This window comes from Seriola aureovittata, chromosome 22, assembly GCF_021018895.1.
Source record: "Seriola aureovittata isolate HTS-2021-v1 ecotype China chromosome 22, ASM2101889v1, whole genome shotgun sequence".
Classification (NCBI taxonomy): Eukaryota; Metazoa; Chordata; class Actinopteri; order Carangiformes; family Carangidae; genus Seriola; species Seriola aureovittata.
Window position 1 is genome coordinate 12,046,160 of NC_079385.1, and position 19,808 is coordinate 12,065,967.

At 39.9% G+C, this 19,808-nt stretch overlaps 1 protein-coding gene across 2 annotated transcripts; it reads left to right on the forward strand.

Annotated features, from left to right (window-relative positions):
- The first annotated feature begins 3,769 nt into the window (after positions 1–3,769).
- LOC130163412 (proline-rich protein 5-like) lies at positions 3,770–19,345 on the forward strand. 2 transcript variants are annotated; one of them, XM_056367595.1, is made up of 10 exons: positions 3,770–4,022; positions 6,601–6,690; positions 9,275–9,460; positions 10,397–10,477; positions 11,423–11,529; positions 12,903–12,994; positions 13,087–13,227; positions 17,491–17,635; positions 17,820–18,116; positions 18,480–19,345. In XM_056367595.1, the coding sequence occupies exons 2-10, from the start codon at positions 6,665–6,667 to the stop codon at positions 18,830–18,832; spliced, it is 1,428 nt and encodes a 475-aa protein (XP_056223570.1). In that variant the 5' UTR covers positions 3,770–4,022; positions 6,601–6,664; the 3' UTR covers positions 18,833–19,345. The 2 variants fall into 2 exon arrangements, with proteins under 2 accessions (XP_056223570.1, XP_056223571.1); XM_056367596.1 differs by having other exon boundaries at positions 9,278–9,460.
- Positions 19,346–19,808: the final 463 nt, after the last annotated feature.

Genomic DNA, 19,808 nt, shown 5'->3' on the forward strand with positions numbered 1-19,808 from the left:
GAGAAATTGGAGAAAGAAAGGCCTTGGTACTGGAGGTGGCCAAGAACCTGATGGCCACTCTGGCTGAGAGATCAGAGATCCTGTGTGGAGATGGAGAAACTTCCAGAGGGACAACCAGTTCTAAGCATCATGTCCGTTTACCTCCAGACATGACGCTTAGAATTGAGGGCAAACACTTCAATCTTAGTTTCATCACACCAGAGAATCTTGTTCGTCACAGTTTGAGAGTCCTTAGGGTGATTTTTTGTAAACTCCAAGCAGATTTCATGTGATTGGTGGAGTGATTGGTATGAGATACCCATATTATTTGGTTCAAATGTTAACATGAGACACATCCCTCTCTGTGTTTCAATGTAAAACACAGAAAAGAAAAAATGTGTGTTGGACTAGTTTTTAAGCAAAATCCCATCCGTCCCCCATGCAGTAGCGATGATGTGGTAACCTTGGCCTGTTTACTGTAATCACGTAGCTGTGGCAATGTTGGCTCCTGAGTGGAGTCATTACAAGTTCCTGCTGCTGTTTCCTGTGGCCTAAGAGCAGCAGCTTCTCTCCCCTCGTCTGTTTACACGGCCTAGATTAACATGGCACTGGGTTTTAAATGGGTGTCTGTGTACATGTGTATTTCAGCACATTTTTGGCACAAAAAAAACCCACCTGTGGTCTCGAACGTGTGTGTACGTGTCCTCCATGTGCGTTTGTTTGTGTCAGTCTAATGTGAGTTTTTTTTGTGTGTTTAAATAGACTGGAGGAGCTGGAGTGTAGCTGAACACAAACAAACACTGTGTATCTCCATACAGACCATCCATCCAGCAGCCAAGAGGTCACAGGAACAGACACCGAATCATGCAAAAGTGAACTGAACCTCCATCTGTGAACTCACTGGAAAAACATGTAAGTTACAGCTGCTTTAAGCTTCTCTACACAGCTGAAACATCATGACAACATAAATCCACAACGGTTCCTCTCTCTTTTGATTCCTCACTTCATTTGCCATAGTAACAAGAACCAGGAAGGGGAAGCCCCCTCTGTATGAAATCACCTGAAATTAAATGTTTTAAAGAGTGAGGTGTGTGTGTGTGTGTGTGTGTGTGTGTGTGTGTGTGTGTGTGTGTGTGTGTGTGTGTGTGTGTGTGTGTGTGTGTGTGTGTGTGTGTGTGTGTGTGTGTGTGTGTGTGTGTGTGTGTGTGTGTGTGGGAGGGAGGGAGAGGAAATGAAATACAAAACCTGGGAAGAGTGAGAGCAACTCATTCTGATGAGTTACATTTCACACGCATAAGGAACCACACAAAAGTTTCAAAAATGTTCTGCCTCAAACACCCACATGTGATTATCTAACGATGTTATATTCAGAGTTTCTCTGAAGGAAATAAGCAGAATGCGGCTCGTATTATCCCGCATAGTGTCGAACACTCTTACAGTGTGAACTGTGGTTTTTGCACCTAAACCTTCCTTGCTGTAAAAAGTGTGCATTTCCAGCCATAAACCATATCAGAAAGAGGTTGTGAAAGAGAAACAGAAAAGCAGTGTAACTGCTACTTTACTGCAGAAATAAATTTCCATCAGAATTCAGATGAGCAGATTCTCCTGGCTAACTTTAATCCTTTCCTCCAACATTGAAAGTATAGCCAGAAGAATCACAATAATTAGGATAATAAAAGGTATAATAATAAAGTATCTCAAGTTTAAAAAAAAAAAAAAAATATATATATATATATATATATTTTTTTTTTATATATATATATATATATATTTTATATATATATATATATATATATATATATATATATATATATATATATTGATTGTGTGTGTGTGTGTGTGCGTGCACACAGACTATAGTAACACTGTTTATATAATGTTAAGTGATTAGTGAACTCTGGGCGAGCTGTGTTTTTCCAGGTGTGTGTGTGTGTGTGTTTTATGTTTTATAGTCCTAAGAACCCTCAAGATACAATCTGGCCTTGACCAGTAGAATTTGTTATTATAAACCTGTTCCTTATTACAGGGGGAGGAGCAGTGGAGATTGAGGGCTAAAGGTGTGTGTGTGTGTGTGTGTGTGTGTGTGTGTGTGTGTGTGTGTGTGTGTGTGTGTGTGTGTGTGTGTGTGTGTGTGTGTGTGTGTGTGTGTGTGTGTGGGAGGAAGGGAAGTGTACTATCAGCAGAGTAGAGTTGTATATGCATGTGGTCTCTGCAGACAAGAGTGTAGTTTGTCTAATGCGACACAGTGAGCTCTGTAGTTAATGTAGTGATCTGTACATTAGACACAGTGTGCAGCTAATGGACCCAGAGCTAATAACTTGTAAATGCAAGTTGGCTCTGAAGTGGCAACACGTATACACACACACACAAAAGCCTGTGTAGCTGCTGAGTGGCCGTCTCTGCTGGCAGTAAAAGCGCTCAGTGTAATGTCCAGTGTTTTCAGTGGGCTGCCGTTGTAGTGGTCTGGCTGTGTATTATTTCACTATGAATTAAACATGATGCAGTCCAATCTGCTACCAACAAAGACTCCCAATGTTTTCAACCTGCTTACAAAGCTGCTTCTACTCTGCACTAAAACATCAAGTTCAGGCAGTCTGAATTTTAGGAGGAGGCTTCTTTCTTCATTTCTTTCCTTCTTTTCGTTGGTCCACCACTTTGGATCAGACTGAAATATCACAACAACTATTGGATGAATTGCCATTAAATTTTATACTAACATTCATGATACCCAGAGAATGAATGAAGCGTTTGGTGAGCCCTGGACCTTTGCTTATAGGCAGGTTCACAGATTCTCACTCCCCTTACAAAAACATGCTACTTCTTCACTATAGACTGGGAACATTTTTGCTCCCAGTAGGCTATCACTACTGTGTATTGATTTGATCCAAACCCAGATTGACCTATTGGTGCTGTGTGCCTGCTCTCTGTTTATGTGGGTCTCAGTGCAGTAACAAACCATTTCACATGGTAAAATAACATGTTATTGGCTATTTGCTGTTGTAATTCAACCGCAGAAGTAGTATGTGTCTTTATTTTAGGAGGCCTCACCCATCATCCCCCATGGCAACCGCATACTACCCCTTTGCCACACAAAACTAAATACTTGATTTAAGTTCAAGTACATCAACATTGTATTACAGTACTACGGTAAATGTATAGGTACTTTTCACCACTGGAATTAGGTGTCATATGCAGGGGCTTAGTAGTGAGGGGAGTCCCAGGACCATCCACAACTTTTGTGAACACAACTTAGTATTGCTTTTGAATGGTTTAATATTGTGAACTAACTAATATTGAAATAGTTCACTTGCTTATAAATGAAGTAGCAGTTTCAGAACACTTTCTTAACTCTAGTTATGGCCTTCAAACCACTGCACGTGCACTTGTTGATACAGTTATCTGTACAGACATGAGAATGGATGTATAATAAAGGAGAAGGGACTCGCTGAGGCCAGATTTATGTGGCTATAGCTATTGGTCACATGTGCTAGCAGACAAAAGTAGCAGTCGTGGTAATTCTTTGTTTTTGATATTCATCTGTCTTTTCCCACAGCTCTCAGCAAGTGTGTTATCACACACACACTCAACACAAACACACATTAAAACCACAAACACGTTCCATAGACTTAATTCTCACCCATCGACCCCTTTAAACACAAAGCTTCGTGTTCACACACCCACACACACATACACCGTCGCTGTCAAACTGAGCTTTCTTTAACTCTCTCTCAAACCTCCCCACCCCACCCCAGCCCCCCACCCCTCTCTCTCTCTCTCTCTCTGACGCTCGCGGACAGTCCTGAAAGGCGCGCTGACAGCTCGCAGGCAGCTCACTCGGGCTTCAGAGCACAGACGTCGGATCTTCTCAGAACGTGCGCAGCCTTCACGCGCTGTTACCTGCGCTGACAGAGCAGCGACGGTAGAACGTTTCACCACCGCGAACAGACCTCCAGTCCTCACAGAAACACGGGAGATAATTCTGGCTTTATTGAGCGATTTAGACACAGAAGCTATAAAACGCAGCGAGGAAGACTTCTGAAAAAGTGAGTATACAGTATCAACTCCAAACTTTTAAAATAACAGAAGAACAAAACGACGATATTCTCAGATAAGAAAAGCCTGTTATTGTCTTAAATCTCTAAAAGTAACCGAAAACTTCTTACATTTTAATTCCATAAAAGAATATGAATTTCCCTAAAGGGAATTTTCTATTGTACCAGGTGTTATTGATACAGCTAATTACCAGCTTCATGTACCATAGCCCAGATTTAGAGTGCATTGCAGAAAGTGTCGTACTTAACGCTAGTTGCCCACAGTTTTTTTTTACTGCAGGACCTCCAACTTGTGGTTTGGTTTTCTGCTCGTGAGTCTGGTGAAGCAGACGAACCTGCTGCATTTACTTTACTTTAGTCTGGTGCAGGGTGGTAATTTCCCTGTCGTGTGTGTGTGTGTGTGTGTGTGTGTGTGTGTGTGTGTGTGTGTGTGTGTGTGTGCGCGCGTGCGTGCGTGCGTGCGTGCGTGCGTGCGTTGTTTTCAACGCGAAGCAGATTATGGGTGTTAATTTTCAGCAGTGGAGTCCCTGATATCTACTCACAATGTAAACTGTCTGCTGCTCAGAGAGAGGTGGGAGGAGGCTTTATGCTCAGTGAAGTCAGGTTTGAAATGAGTGGGAGTTTGCTGCTCATGAATATCTGTCCGGAGCCTGAATTAGAATCACTCTCAAATTCCCATAACCATGTTCCATGTCACTACAGTCTAAGAGCCCTTAAGCAAGGCATTAAAACACTGAGGTTTAAGAAAGAGAGAAAGTATGCAGTGCATTGTGTGTCATCATTTCACTCTGCAGGGCCAAGTTTGATTTACCAGAGCCATAGTGAGCCAGAGACATCCCTATAGATAGAGTTACAACTGTAATATTACTCACCTTTTTACCATACACAAACTTTGACAAGTGAAAGTGGTGCCTTTCTGGTCTCAGATCAGCGTCTCAAAGCAGGTTCACGTGGACTTGTTCCAAGTAGAAGGTTCAAGTTATTTTCATGTTTTCAGATCAAGTAAATTTATGTCAGGAGCACATTTGTGTTTCCAAAGTGCTTCACAAAGAAATCAAAAGAAAACTAAGAAATTAAAATGAATAAATTGGATAGACCTGGTAATATCTGTACTGCAGCTGCCAGACCACATTAGATCATGGTTTATATTGCATAGCGACAAATACACTTTCCAGGAAGTAAAGCCTGAACCCCTGGAGAGTCATTACTGGCCATGCAGCCAAACACACATCACCGTTTTAATCTAAACAGACAATGATTGCCCTGATTGTAAAAAATTAAACAGTTTTAATTATTGCTTTTGCTCAGCCAAAAATCTTACTATCACTGTAATTCACAAACACTTTAATGTTTCATATTTTATCAGTCTTGTTACAAGGCTGTGTGGAGCAAGGAAAACAAAGAGCAAAAATGTTTTGGTCAGGATATAGGTCACGAGGAAGCATCAGCCTTACACTGTTTGGTCCTGTACTACAAACCTGCCTCATATACAATATGTGTCATTCTATCAGTGTGTGAGTGTGAGAGAGAGAGAGCGAATGAGCGAGTAGGGGCATTTGAGTTCGCGGTAGGATCAAATGTCTTTCTCAACCACTTTACTGTAATTTGATTAGAATACTGTCTTGTTAGCCAGTGAGTTAGGTGAGTTGACACCTGTTTGTCTCCAGTGAGTCGACTGCATCTCCCTGAGAACGCCCGTATTTTACTGCAACACTTACATCCCAGCATCTCATATTTTAACACGGACTTGTCTTTCAAGCCACTGCACATGTTGCAATTAAAGAATCTTTCAAATTATGACAAGTTTTCAGTTTTCAGCCCATTCATCCCAGGGTCAGATCCACAGGGGTATCGCTGTGCAATTCTGCTGCCAATGTCTTTTTTTGATAGAATCACTGGGATCCGACAAAGTTCAAATCCTATTCATAGCAGCTTAATAAAACCAGACTGAGATGCAGCTTTCAGCTGTTAAATCTTTCACAAATGAAAATGTTTTTACCAAAACTCAACCACTAGTATAGAAAAACATGCTAAGTTTCATGATCAGCAGACAATGTAGGAGAGCTCTTTCAGTCGGTAAACCATAACTACAAATAGAACGATCATCATGTAGATGTTTGTGGTTTCACCTTTACACTCTATCTTTTTCTGCAAAACTTTTCCAGTTTAAAGCAAGTTTCTTTTCCAAGTTGCTCAAACTGAATTGACTGTTTTCTTAAAATATGCGGTGTAACTTTCCACAGCAGACATTTTAACTTGACAAAGTATGAAAGATGCAGCTGTAACTGATAACATTAACGACAGCTCTGTGCAGCAAACTGAAGCAGGTAAAACCAAGTCAACCATCAATCATTTTATTAAAACTACACTGTGACATCTCCAAATATCCTCAGACAAAAAACCATGTTCACATGGATTTCAAACTAGAAAATCAACTTTGTTCATTAGCTGCATTTAGCTTGTTTATTTCCTGGTTTCCAGAAGTGAAAGTTTGTGTAAATCACTAAAATGATGAGACTTGATGACAAGGATGTTCTCAACAAGTAGTTCTGTTTGTTTTCTTTTTCAGATGCTGCTCGGTTGGTGGCAATTACTGGGCGGTCACTAGGTCGCAGCTGTCTGTCAAGGCTAACATGGAAAGAGAGGGCTCATTCCGGAGGTAAACACGCATGCACGTACGCACTCGCACACAGCAACCAGCAGGTCTTATTAATGCAGGAGTTTCACTGCAGCTGTAATACTTTTTCTTTTCCCTTTTCTCTCTTTGTTTCGGTCCTTTGGGAAGGACAAAGATGGATGAAAGTGAAACACACACACACATTCCTGAATGACCTCATTCATTCTTTCATTCATGCAAACATGCCCTTATCCTCTTTTGTTTAGTAATTAGACCACAGCCTTTTCTCTCTCAACTCTTCCTGTTGTTTCAAAGCCAAAAACAAAAAGTATCTAACTCCTGGGTTAAATCCACATCCTTTAATTCATGCAAATGCAGAAATAAATAGCTTTTTGTCTTTAGACACTTTTTGCAACTCACCATTTTTGAGTCCCTGTATATTCTGCCTCTATTTTGTGTTCGGCATTATCCATTCTTCAGGAGAAAACTTTTGACTGATTGTCTCTAGATTCCGTGGCACTAGGTACAACACTGCACCTTCTTTTCTGAGAGAATTTGGAAACACTCTCTCACTTTGACATGAGCTGTGTGTGAGTGTGAGTATGTCTCCTCGTGTGTGTGACTGAGCCCGGGGCTCCTGTTTCTCACACTGACCTATTTATGTGGAGTTGAACTAAGATCCAGGTTGACAGACAGACCTACAACACACACACACACACACACATACACACACTGTCTCTCCTCCTCCCTGCCATATTCTTTTACATGCCTCTGATTTTCCATCCTCTATTTTTTTCTCTTCCTAACTTTCTCTCCTTCCACTTCTTTTTCTCTTTCTTCTGCTTTTTATGTCCAAAGTTACGTTCAGTTCAGTTAATTCCATCCACGTGAGCAGTGTTCATTGGGTATGGATAATTAAATGTACTGAAAACCAAATAATTTCTCAGCAGATGGCAGTAAAACCAGACAAAATCAATATGATAAATAAAGAAATATTGAACAGCGATCAGGGATTTAGGTCACCAGCTTGAATACAACTCCTATCTGTCTTGGGCCCCACACAGAGAGACACAGGAGAAGGAAGTGAAATGTGTGTCACCTTTAAAAAACCCCCCCCCCCCCCCCCCCCATTTGGCAGCTCTTGAACCTCAAAGGGTTCCTTTGTTCGCCTGGCACAGGAGCTCACAGGGTCACATTGCCACCGACTGGCACAGACTGGCTAAGGGAGAAAGAGAAGTAAAGTGGGAGAGAGGAGGGTGGAGAAGAGTAGAGATGTAGAGGAATTTAAAAGTGGAAGAAAGAGAAAAGGAGAATGTGAAAAAGTTAGAGACCCATGAGGACAAAGACACTTGTTCTCCTCCAGTGTCTTCACCCTCTCCTTCATCCACCTCTCGTTCAGATCAGTGCGACACACACACTCATGGAGTGGGGATATGTGGTACCTTTTCAGTTATTAGAGTAAGTACATTTTGTGTGTGTGTGTGTGTGTGTGTGTGTGTGTTACAGATTTAGCTGGTTTTGGTTGTTTTTAATGAATGAATGTGAATTAATTTTCATGCGTGGGACTGTAGAGACACTGCAGCTGTAATATAAAAAGTTTTCTAGTGTTTATCTTTATGCTTACCTGCAGATGTAAAGTATATAGTACACAGACAATCCAAAATCATTTCATCAGGGCTGCAATTAGTGATTGTTTTCAATTTCGATTCAACTGTGGATTATTTTCATGATTAACTGATTGATCATTTGGTTTATAAGATAACAAAGAATAGTAAAAATACCTCTTCAAATTGCTTGTTGTGCAACCAATAGCTCAAAAGATATTCCACTTACTATCACTCACTTATTCACTATCCTACAAAACAAAAAAGCAGCAAGCCTCACATTTAAATAGCTGGAGCCACAATTTTCTCCCCACTTTTTGCATGATAACGAATTCATCTTTTATCAAAATTGATGCAGATAATTTTTTATCAATTCACTCAACTAAAGCTTCCAGCTTTATATATAATTATATTTTCACATTTATAGTAGGCGTACTTGACATATTTAGCAGTTTAACACCAGTTTCATTTCCTGATTTCCTCTTTAATAAATACGCTACACTTCTTCTTTCTTGTCTTGTCATGTCCGCTCTGTCAATCTCTGTTCCTCTCCCCGCTCTTTTTTTTTTTTTTTCGCACCTCCCTTCATCCCACCCTTTTACATCATCCTTTCTCTCTCTTGCTCTCTACTTGAACTTCATCTCTCTCTATCCTCCTTCAGGTTGACTTACTTTACAATTCTGGGGGTTTGCTCCCTGTACCTGCTCTTTCACTATATGTCTCCAGAGCGGTGTAGAAAATCAGCTTGTGTAAACATTAACAGATGGCTAATAAAAACTAATCACTCCTCAATAAATGCTTATGTTGTCGGCTATTAAAATCTGGAAAAATTACATTATGAAACATTATTTTAAAACAGAACATCTGTTTTCACTCGAAGCTTTTAAAAACATACAGCTACTATTGTGTTTAACTCGGATGAATGAAACCAACTCCACTTTCCACATTGGTGTTGTCCAGTCCCAACCCTGAATGCACTTTGGTTATTATTGTTTCTCTCTTTCTTCCTTTTGGATTTCGAGGAGTCTCCACAGCAAACTGAGGTTGGGCAGCAGCTCATCCTCCAGTCTGACTGACCTCTCGCAGGCAAAAATCCCAGCAGGGGGAGGTGGGGAGAAGGGGGGGACAGCTGGGGGGCTGGCAGAGGAGTGCAGCAAGGACAAAGGGACCCAGCAGAGGAGGGCTGGGGCCAACGCCACCTGGAACAGGTCAGTGTAAGAGAGAGATTGACGTGTGTATTCAATGTCTGAAGTGTGAGCCATGTTGGTTTACTTGAATGTGAAAATATGTTGGGTTTTTTTGGTCCTCCATGTGTCCCTATTCAAGCTCCCATGCTTATTTTTACATACACGTGTTTTTGTGTGTGTATGCCTTTTTTACTGGCGATGTCATGTTGGAATAAACATCACCAGAAGAAAGCTGTCTTGCTGCCATTATTCATGCTATGAATAGGAACCTTTTTTTTAACGCACACACAAACACACATTCATGCACATAAGCATCAACTCTTTCTGTCTCGCTCCCCTCAGGGTCCATCACAATCACTCTTTACCTCCATCCATCTCTCACTCCTCTTTTTATCTTATTCTGCCTCATAGATTCTTTTCTTCCTGGCTCTTCTCTCTCTTTTCTCTGGTTATTTTTATGGTTTTTCAGCTTTATTTGAAAATAGACAGCACTGAGTGAAGAGCAAGAGCTCTCAGTTTGCTGGGTGGTTGGAAAGCTGCATGAACCACAAGAGCTGGACTGAATCCTACAGTGGGACAAGTTCATGCCCTCTCTGACCTCTTATATCCTACATTCCTGGTTTGTTTTCTGCTGTTTTGTTTTTTTTTTACTTTGTTTATACTTAAGATTTTGTTTACTTCATGCTCAATGCTCTGCACTTGTGCAGAATTAAATTTACACGGTTTACTTCCCTTTCTTCTGTATTTGGTGTAGTAGTAGACTCCCTGAGGTATTTCATCTATATGGTATTTGCACTCACATATGTAAAATTATTTTTGATTCTAAAGCTTGATTTTTCATATTAAATTTTGCCTCATGAAGCAGCATATTGTTGATTAACTAAATGGGCTACACATTATTCATTACTCTTTGTAAATAAGTGTATACTTAATGCTTTCCTGTGTTTTAATTTGCAGCATCCACAATGCAGTGATCTCTGTTTTCCAGAGGAAGGATCTGGGAGAAAATGAACTCTACACTCTGAATGAAGGTGTCAGGTTAGCTCCGCGTCTCTTCCTCCATCTGTTTTTCATTTGTCCGTTTTTCTTACACAACTTTCACACAAGTGTGCTTAATTTTTAGCTTGAGCTGGTTTGCATTTTAGGACGTTTGACTAAATTATAATGTTTTGTTCTGTAATTTCTCATCTTCCTTCACTGTAGCTGCAGATTTCCTGCAGGCACAAATACTCTTTCTCCCATATACACACAATGACAGCTTCAGCATGCTAAATTTAGTCATCACTGAAACATTAACACATACCCAGTAACAGTTATTATGGTGGCATCATTCTCAGCTGCACCATGTGTAATATGTTTTTTTTTTTCTTCCTGCTGTTTTTGACTATGTACTGTCTACTCAATCAGAAACACCTGAAACTGTGTGAGAGGGGAAATGACAGGTTGAGGTTACAGAGGGGTCACTGCTGTGTTTGGTGTTTAAATACAGTGTAGCTGAGGGCAGTTGACACAGGACTGTCAAAGTTGACTCCAGTCATGTAGAGTAAATATAATACATGATATAAAGTATGCACATGCACGCACAATATGAATGAATCTTCACACAGCAGTAATCATGTTGTGTTCTGTATTTGATAAGAGACAAACAACTCTTCCTCTCCTATAACAGCAACTGAGCCGTCATACTAATCTGTACACTGTGTGTGTGTGTGTGTGTGTGTGTGTGTGTGTGTGTGTTAAATGGTTATCAGTGTAAAATCCTGTTGTTGAAGGGTTCAGATGTTTGTGTAACCTTTATTTTCAGCATGAACATATTTTCTCATTTCCTGAGTCTGCTGCTGTTTAAACACTGCAGCTTGCGTACACGATCTCATTACTTCTGGTTCATGTTCAGCCTTTGGATGCATCAGTGATGGCTTGTTTGTCTATGTGGGGATTTGCCATTCTCTTCATATGTGTACACTCATATGCACTTTTTTGCAGGCAGCTGCTGAAGACGGAGCTGGGCTCCTTCTTCACTGAATACCTTCAGAACCAGCTGCTCACTAAAGGCATGGTCATACTGAGAGACAAGATCCGCTTCTATGAAGGTATGCATTAACACACGTAAAAAAATAAAAATCACATCCACTCACATCCATTGAATAGGGTATATATATGCAGGTAATATATTTATGTTCAAAGACGATTATGTACAAATATAACGTACAAAAATGTCTTATTCTTATAACTGAGAGAAAGAAAGGAACAAGAACAAAAACAGATTTATAACCTCATTGACATCTCTTACTTGCTGAGTTTCAGCTCTGAGACACTGGGCCAAATTTACAGACATTAAACGTACATACAAGCCTGTAGTTATATAAACATCTGAATATTAAAGCTACATCTGTTGCTGTTTTGTAAAGAATGATATATAAAAGCATTTTCATTGGAACGAAGAGTCTGTCGGTTGTTAAATATATCTGAAAGGACGGTTACTCGCAGATTTCCAGGGAAGCAAAATTTCGATGACTAAAAGGGGTGAAAAGGGTCCTGCATTTTAGATTTTTCTGAACTAACCCAGTTTCCGGCTTTAAAGAGCATTCCCAGTGCCAGTGATTCATTTCTTTTAACTTCAGACATGAATGTTCAGAGATTTTATCTCAACGTGACACACGTCTAGCAGGGAAAAATAATAACTGACTAAAATTCCAGATTCAGAGTAAACCATTTAACTATTAGATTGAACTGTGAGAACAGACAGGGCTTTATCTCTCCACCATCGCTCCTAGTGAAGGACATTTTTGCAGTACACACCTGTATGTATGCATACACACACACACACACACACACACACACACACACACACACACACACACACACACACACACACACACACACACACAGACAGACACACACACACACAGACACAGTCAGAGTGAAAGAGAGAGCCTGAATAGATGAACTGACAAGAATTTTTTTTTGTTCTGTCTGTTGTGGTAAATGTATGACCTTTATTTGAAGCACCTGTAAAATTGTAAAACACACATGCACACACTGACGATATCGTCACAGGAAGTGATGCTTTACGTCAATTACACATCATTCAGTCAGTATGAAACTTAAGAGAGACCACAGTGTCTCACAGACCCTTTGTTCTGGCTCAATCAATAGTTGTTCATGTGTGTTTATGTGGAATGGAGTCACCATGCTGATGCATGCTTCTTAAGTCTCTTACAGTTTCCACTGCAGAGAAACGCACAGAAAAATCAAGGAATACAGGCCAGTTTACACATGGTGTGAATTTTAACTAAACAAATTACAGCCTTTGTCATGTTCGACATCACATGTATGTATCTGTATGGGACAGACAACCACACAAATAATCCACAAGTAGACTTAAATATCTTCTTGTGACAGTGCATACGCCAGAAAGTCTTGTTGCTGTACTTTGTTATTTTCTGCTATTTGTGCCAAATAGGTCAGAAGCTGTTGGACTCTCTGGCTGACACATGGGATTTCTTCTTCTGTGATGTTCTGTCCATGCTGCAGGCCATTTTCTATCCTGTACAGGTACAGATACAGATACCCATGGACACACTCAGACATTAATGTTCTCCTCACACAACTCTGTCTCTGTTATGTTGACACGTATGTGTGTTCAGGGAAAGGAGCCATCAGTGCGTCAGCTGGCTCTGCTCCACTTCAGGAACATCATTACCCTAAACCTGAAACTGGATGAGGCTCTCTCTCGACCCCGAGCCAGAGTTCCTCCTTCTATCATACAGATGCTGCTAATACTACAGGTACACACACACACACACAAGCCCTCTTTTCTTATGCCCCCCTCACTGTCATCCACACGCAGTCAAACACACATCCATGACTGATGTGGGGTGAGGGAAGAGGATAAATGACAACAGATGGGGAAAGAGGTTGAGATTTTTTTTTTCTGCAAAGGGATCTCACAGGAAGTAATCTCAGTGTGAACATAGAGCACAGTCTTCCCATGACCACGCAGTACCCTCTGCACCATATCTGTCTGTCTATATGTGTGTGTCTGTCTGAGGGAGAGTTTGTGTTTGATGCAAGTCATTTATGAATAGAGCTTATCAGACCTCATTAGCCAAAAGTTCATTCTTATATGTAGATTCATGTTGAAGCAAAGAGTCTTGTTCTTGTTTAAGTAATGGGAGCACAGACATTCATATGTCCCCTGTGGATATTTTCACATAATTTTATATATATATGTACTGTATATAACTGAACTAGTTTTATTTGGTTTAGTTACTCATCCACTGTGTAGTGATGCACAGCTGCACACAGTAAATTGTCCATTACCTTAATTTCCTATGGGAACAGAAAGAGTTGTTTACTTGTCATTTAACTATGGTGTTTTTCTACTCTTTGTGCACACTTCTGTGCACACTTTCCATACCTGGATTTTCACTCCTTGTTGATCAAATCCGTATTTCACTGTTGAAGGATACATTCATGATTCTTTTCAACTGTATAGGTTAAAACTATGCAGTTTTACCTGCCTGTAAAATAATTCAAAAAGAGAAAAATCACATATTTGAGTGAACTGCTCACAACATACAGACATACAACTAGTTTCAAAAGTTAAAATTAAAGGTTTGTAACTACTGCATCACAATAGTCAGTGCTCCAGTTCTCAGAAGATGACGGAAAGTCTTGTTTCTGAGTACAGAAGAGAAAGTACATGAAAAACTGAGCATGTGAACACCAAATAACCACAGCATCCTTAGTTTGAATTGCTCAAGATCAAGATGAAGTGCAAATTTTTAAGGTGGAAAGAAAGCTTAGAGGTGAGGTACTCGCTCTGAATTTCACCCCGTTTCTTGGAACATATAAAACAAGATAACGTAAAAATCATAAAATAAGAATGCCCATTTAGGTCATTTCTGAATATTTTCCTAAATATCTTATTTAAGGCATTGAAAGAAAAGAATGAACGATTTTATTTGTAGAGTTAACACAAGCCCTAACCTTAGCTCTTTCTTATAGTTTGAAACGAAGCATACAAACTCTGGCTTCCTCTAGAGACCTCGGCTGATAAAATGGCTTTTCAGTGAACCTTTGATGTTTTAACAGCACCACAATCATCCGCATGATTAAGAAGAAGAAAGGGTTTCAAATTATCTTGAAATACCTACTCAGTAATCTGAGAGGGAATCAGGCTATGTAGAAACTTTTTTAAGAGTAACTCTAAAAGCACATTCATCCATGAGTGTTTTTCTGTGTAGGATTTAAGCTTCTGAAAGACTAAAGGTTAAGAGGCAGTCTCTATAGTTTATTGAGCAGTGGACTAACCCATCAAAGTTCAGTGGATGATTTTGGTGTTAACAGCTAAAATTGAACCTGTATGCCAATCTTCCAAAAACTGAGTATATTGCTTTAAAGTTCGAAATGTATTGGTCAGAGGCAAGATGTGGGTCAGGGAGTGAATTAAGTGGATTAAATGTGCTCTCAAGTGTGTGTGTGAGCTGTGAGTCTGCGATAGTCTGTCTGTTTCTGTGTGTGTGTTTGGGTTAGCTTGGACATCATTGTAGTGACTCATTGACCCAAATCTGCAGCTCCCAGACTCAAACAGACTAAAAAAACAGACAAGACACAAATATAAAACAGGATATATTTATTTTCTTCTTTAATGCACTGTGCACAGATGTGTACTGCAGAGTAATTTTAATTGATCTGTTTTTTGTTTGTCCGTGATGAACATAAAATCAACAGAAAGGAGAGAAATAGGAAGAGAAAAACAGGTAGAGTCTAGGATATGAAAGCAGACAGGAAAGCAGGGCAGCTAAGAAAAAAGTCTGAGAGAGATTAAATTCAGCAGTGGATGTTGGCTGTTTGCTACTTCTTGTTTCATCTGTTAGTAATTTCCCTTTCATTCTGTTAAGATGCTGTGACGCCAATTCACTGAAGTCTGTTCTATTTATGTGGTTTGTTTCTGCACTGTGGTTTTGATGCATGGACTCAGTGATTCAGAATGTTGAAATTTGATTGATCTCTGCTTTGTTATCCGGAGACATATTACACCCCTCCAATGTGAAAATTTGTTTAAATTCAACTTCTAAAAGTGTTTTTATGAGGTCGCCTAATTAGGAAATACAGCATCAGGAGCGGGTGGCTTTAACTAGACAGAAACAAAGAGCCTGAACCTTTCAAACTGCAAAGTTCTTGTTTGTTATTCATGACTGCTCTGAGTTCATAAAACAGCAGCATCTTGATTATGAGGGTAATTTATTTGAAAGTGATCTACTTGAAAACACACTAACATCAAATGCACAGTGGGTTTGAGCTTTGCTGTTGAGATGAAAGTAAATGTAATGCCTGTGTTTCCTGGCGACAGTGCGAAAACAATTATTTCGGTCCCATGAAACAAAAAGAACCATCAATAAACAGGGCAACAAGGATGCCATATATGCAGAGTGGATGTACGGTGAAGCTGGATGCATCCTAAAGGTACAGGCTTCCCTCCAGTGGAAGAAAGGCCTCCTTTATTCCATTAAGGAAATTGATTGTGATTGTGGTGTGCAAGCAGATGCAGATGTCCCAAGCTTTTCTTATTCATCTTCTTAGCTTATAGTAGTGTTTTGCATGGTTCTAAAACTTACACCTCAGCTACTCTAATCAATGTTTTGGATATTAACAATGGATCAAATGACTATGTGTAATGTAAAAGGTGTCACCTGTAATAATGAATCTATAGAGAATTGAAGCTTGACTCTGCAGTTCCCCTCAGCAAACTTAATGAATGTAAGCTCATTGTTTTTTGGTTTTTATAGGCGACGACTTTTTTTTAATTTTTGTTCAATTTTACCTCTCTCAGCAGTGTTTCCAGTAGAAGCAGCTTTTTTCAAACAAAAAGTTCTAAAAAAAATTCACTGTAGTCTAAATACCCAGCACCAAACAACAGACAGACAGTTAGCGATGAGCTCGTGAACATAGCAGGGCATTTTGCAGCGAAAGCCAGACAGAGCCAGATAGTTAGCGTGAATGGAGACCAAACCAGGGCTAAAAGGAAAGTAAATATTACATATATATATTATAACTTACATTCATCATCATGTAGTAGAAAAACAAAATAATGGTAATGTTTCTGGGACTTTTAGCTTACATGATCAAGATTTCAACTCTATGTGATGATCACGTGTCAGTGTTGCTTGCCTGACTAATACGCTTTGTGTCTTTCCCTTCTTGCGCTGGGCACATCTACTTGTAACACCTGAAACACATAGACAGACAGACAGACAGACAGACATTTGAAAATTTAAAAACATGAAACTGAACCACACCCAAAGAGGGGACCTGTTAGGTTTGAGTTAGCAGAACTCTACTTTCTCCGAGGGTCATTAAGCTCCCTGTACTCTTACACTTTTCACACCATTACCACACAGGAAACTAAGTTCTTTAGTCTAAGGATGTTCATCATTTTCAGTAACACACGCTGCTCTGATGTTGTGGACTCATCATTCTTTCTGCAGTGAAGTGCTTTGTAAAGTTTAATCCAATAATGAGAAAGATAATGGCAGTACAAAGTTTACATTCTTTGTGATGTTTTTCATCATGAAGTTTACATCCATTGTTCACTTTTCAGACAGAAAATCTGTCAATATTGAACCAGTGACATCAGTTTATTTTGTCTGTCTCTCTTTATTTAAATTGAACACTGCTGTTGAAGTTTTTCTTATCCGAGCATGTTTATACAAGTCTGAGACTGGGACGAAATTGACTCAACACTCTCTGCTGTTTTACTCATGTTGTGTTCTGGCTGGGTTTATGAAAGCATAGTGTCTTCTATTGGCAGCCGTCACCCCATTATGTTTGAAACAATATTAACATTCATCAAACTTATCCAAAACCTTTGATGGAGACCAATTTAAACCGAATGTTTGATAAAATCACAGAAAGCCAAGTTTCTTTCTTTCTTTCTTTCTTTCCCACAAATGTTTCCATGGCTTTTGAAGTTTCCATTACCACTGCCCAACAAGTAGCAATTACTGGCTAACACAACCTTGTGTTTGTGTGTTTGTTTGATGCAGGGTGTCCACGAATCTAAAGGTGCAACAGACGACTACCTGCGTCTGGAGTCTCTTATCCAGAAGGTGGTCTCTCCCTACCTCGGGACTCATGGTTTATATTCCAGAGATGGATCCTCCAATCTGCACTGCTCCTCCTGCCTATTAGGTGTGTGTGTGTGTGTGTGTGTGTGTGTGTGTGTGCGTCTAAATGTTAAAAGATCCACATTTCTGAGTTTGTGTGTTCTCTTGTACTTGAGGCTTTCTGTGGTGTTTTGTGGTATGTATTCAAGTATAAAGTAATCAGGATTAAAACGTTTTTTTCTTGTTTTTTTTTCTCTCACTCTCTTTAGAAAAGCGTTTGCAGCGCTCCTGGCCCTCCAAACCAGGCAACTCCCCCATTGCCAAAAATCCAGTGGTACGGTCGAAAAGCTACAATGTCCCTATGTTGACCCCTGTGGTGGAATATGACATGGACTCCTCCATAGGAGGTGGCACAGGTATCAGACGACACTCCGTCTGTGAGATGACTTCCTGTGTGGAGGAGAGCGGCTCTGTGGTCGAATCCACCACCAACGCAACCGGTACCACCAGCACATCCATCCTCGCCAACCACTCCCCAGCTTCCACAGAATCTGCTGCACTTTCAGGTAGAAAGTATAACAAATCATCTGCAACTTTCAAGATTAGATAGTTAACTCTTTCTGGAGGAAGAGATTTTTTCAGATGACCTTTTTGGCGATGTGTTGAATTTCTGATTTTAAAATCAAACTTTCGTTTGAGAACGTCCAAGAAAAACTGTTTCCATCTGAATTAGCTTCATGCAAACATATTTTTTTTTATCTTTAAATGTTTCAAAAAATTTATGAATTTAGTAAGTTAATAATGCCACCATATTCTCCACAGGAAAGAATAAACAGGAAGCTGATCAACAAAGGCCCCAAAGACTTCCTATCATGTTTAACATATTAATCTTTAAATTACCTCTAAAACTTTTACTGTCTTTGGTTCAGACACTGTGACCTCCAGCCAGGGACCCCAGCCCAGAGTTGCTGACAGTCCCGCGGGCTCCCACCTTCTCCAGCCACACCATCACTCCCCAGGCATCCTCCCTGAACCTTCCCCAGGTGAGGACACACACGGCAGAGGATTGCTGGCGTGGGACTCCCCCACGTTTTCCGGAGTGCTGGCTCAGGACACGAGCTCGGGTCCCAGTCCGTCATCCAGTCCGGAGATCATGATGGATCACGTCCTGGAGTCTTTGGACTCAGAGCCAGAGCAAGATGGCATCTTTGTGGACTTCTCACAAAGTTGTTCTGGAGGGTCAACACACAGCAGAGACAGCAGCAGGCAGAGTGTGGCGTGACACACACAAACATTTATCTAAGGAGACACGCATGTGAAAACAATGCTGAGCCATTACTGACATTCCTTACACCCTGTGATGCCCCCTGCTGTTTTCTGACATTTCATCAGGGATTCTGTCAAACTGAATTATTTTTCTATGTAATGTTTTCTATTTCTAAAAACGAGTCCATACTCATGATGACCAGTAAATATTTCAATTTGGCACTTTTTGAGATGTTTGCCCACACCTGGAAACATCAGCACCGGCCTCTCTGGGAAGCTACAATCACACTGATCACTTGACTTTCAAACTAAACTATAACTCAAACTATTGTAATGTAGACAACAGTGGTTGTTTCATAAGTGATTTTCCCCTTTGCTATGGCTATTGAATTCCTTGGGCTATTGAAGCATTTAACATTTCAATTACAAAACAAACTTTCCAATAACTTGACATATCTATATTGTTGGTTGAACCTTTTATTACTTGATTTTTAAGATATTGTATTAAATATGTATTTTGCACTTTTTACTTTTAGTCTAAACCTGCTAGTTTCTGCATTTCTCCTTTTAATCAAAACCCCTTATTTAGTAGTTACACATGGGAAAGATAATAGTATTTAATATACAGTATGTAGTATTTATAGAGAGGCTTGTACTCGTGTCAGGAGAGAGTGCTTCATGGTGTATTTAGCATCTCAAGGGAAGAAGGGACTGGAAATGGTTCCACTGTATCTCAATTGCTTTGCTTTTAAACCTCCTCTACATAAGATGAATGAGTAATTCCACGTCCAATCGTTTTAATGCTGCTTTGATGTCAGAGCAAATACGTTTTGCCTGGTACCGTCAAAATAAAAGCTGGCCTCAGTGAAGCTGAAGTCACTGTAGGTTTAAGTTAAAATGAGCTTTTAAAGAGTCTTTAGGGTTTCTGGAAATAAGTTCAGATAAATGTTTGTGTTTTTGAATGATTGTCTGGGTTTTTAGACAACACCAGT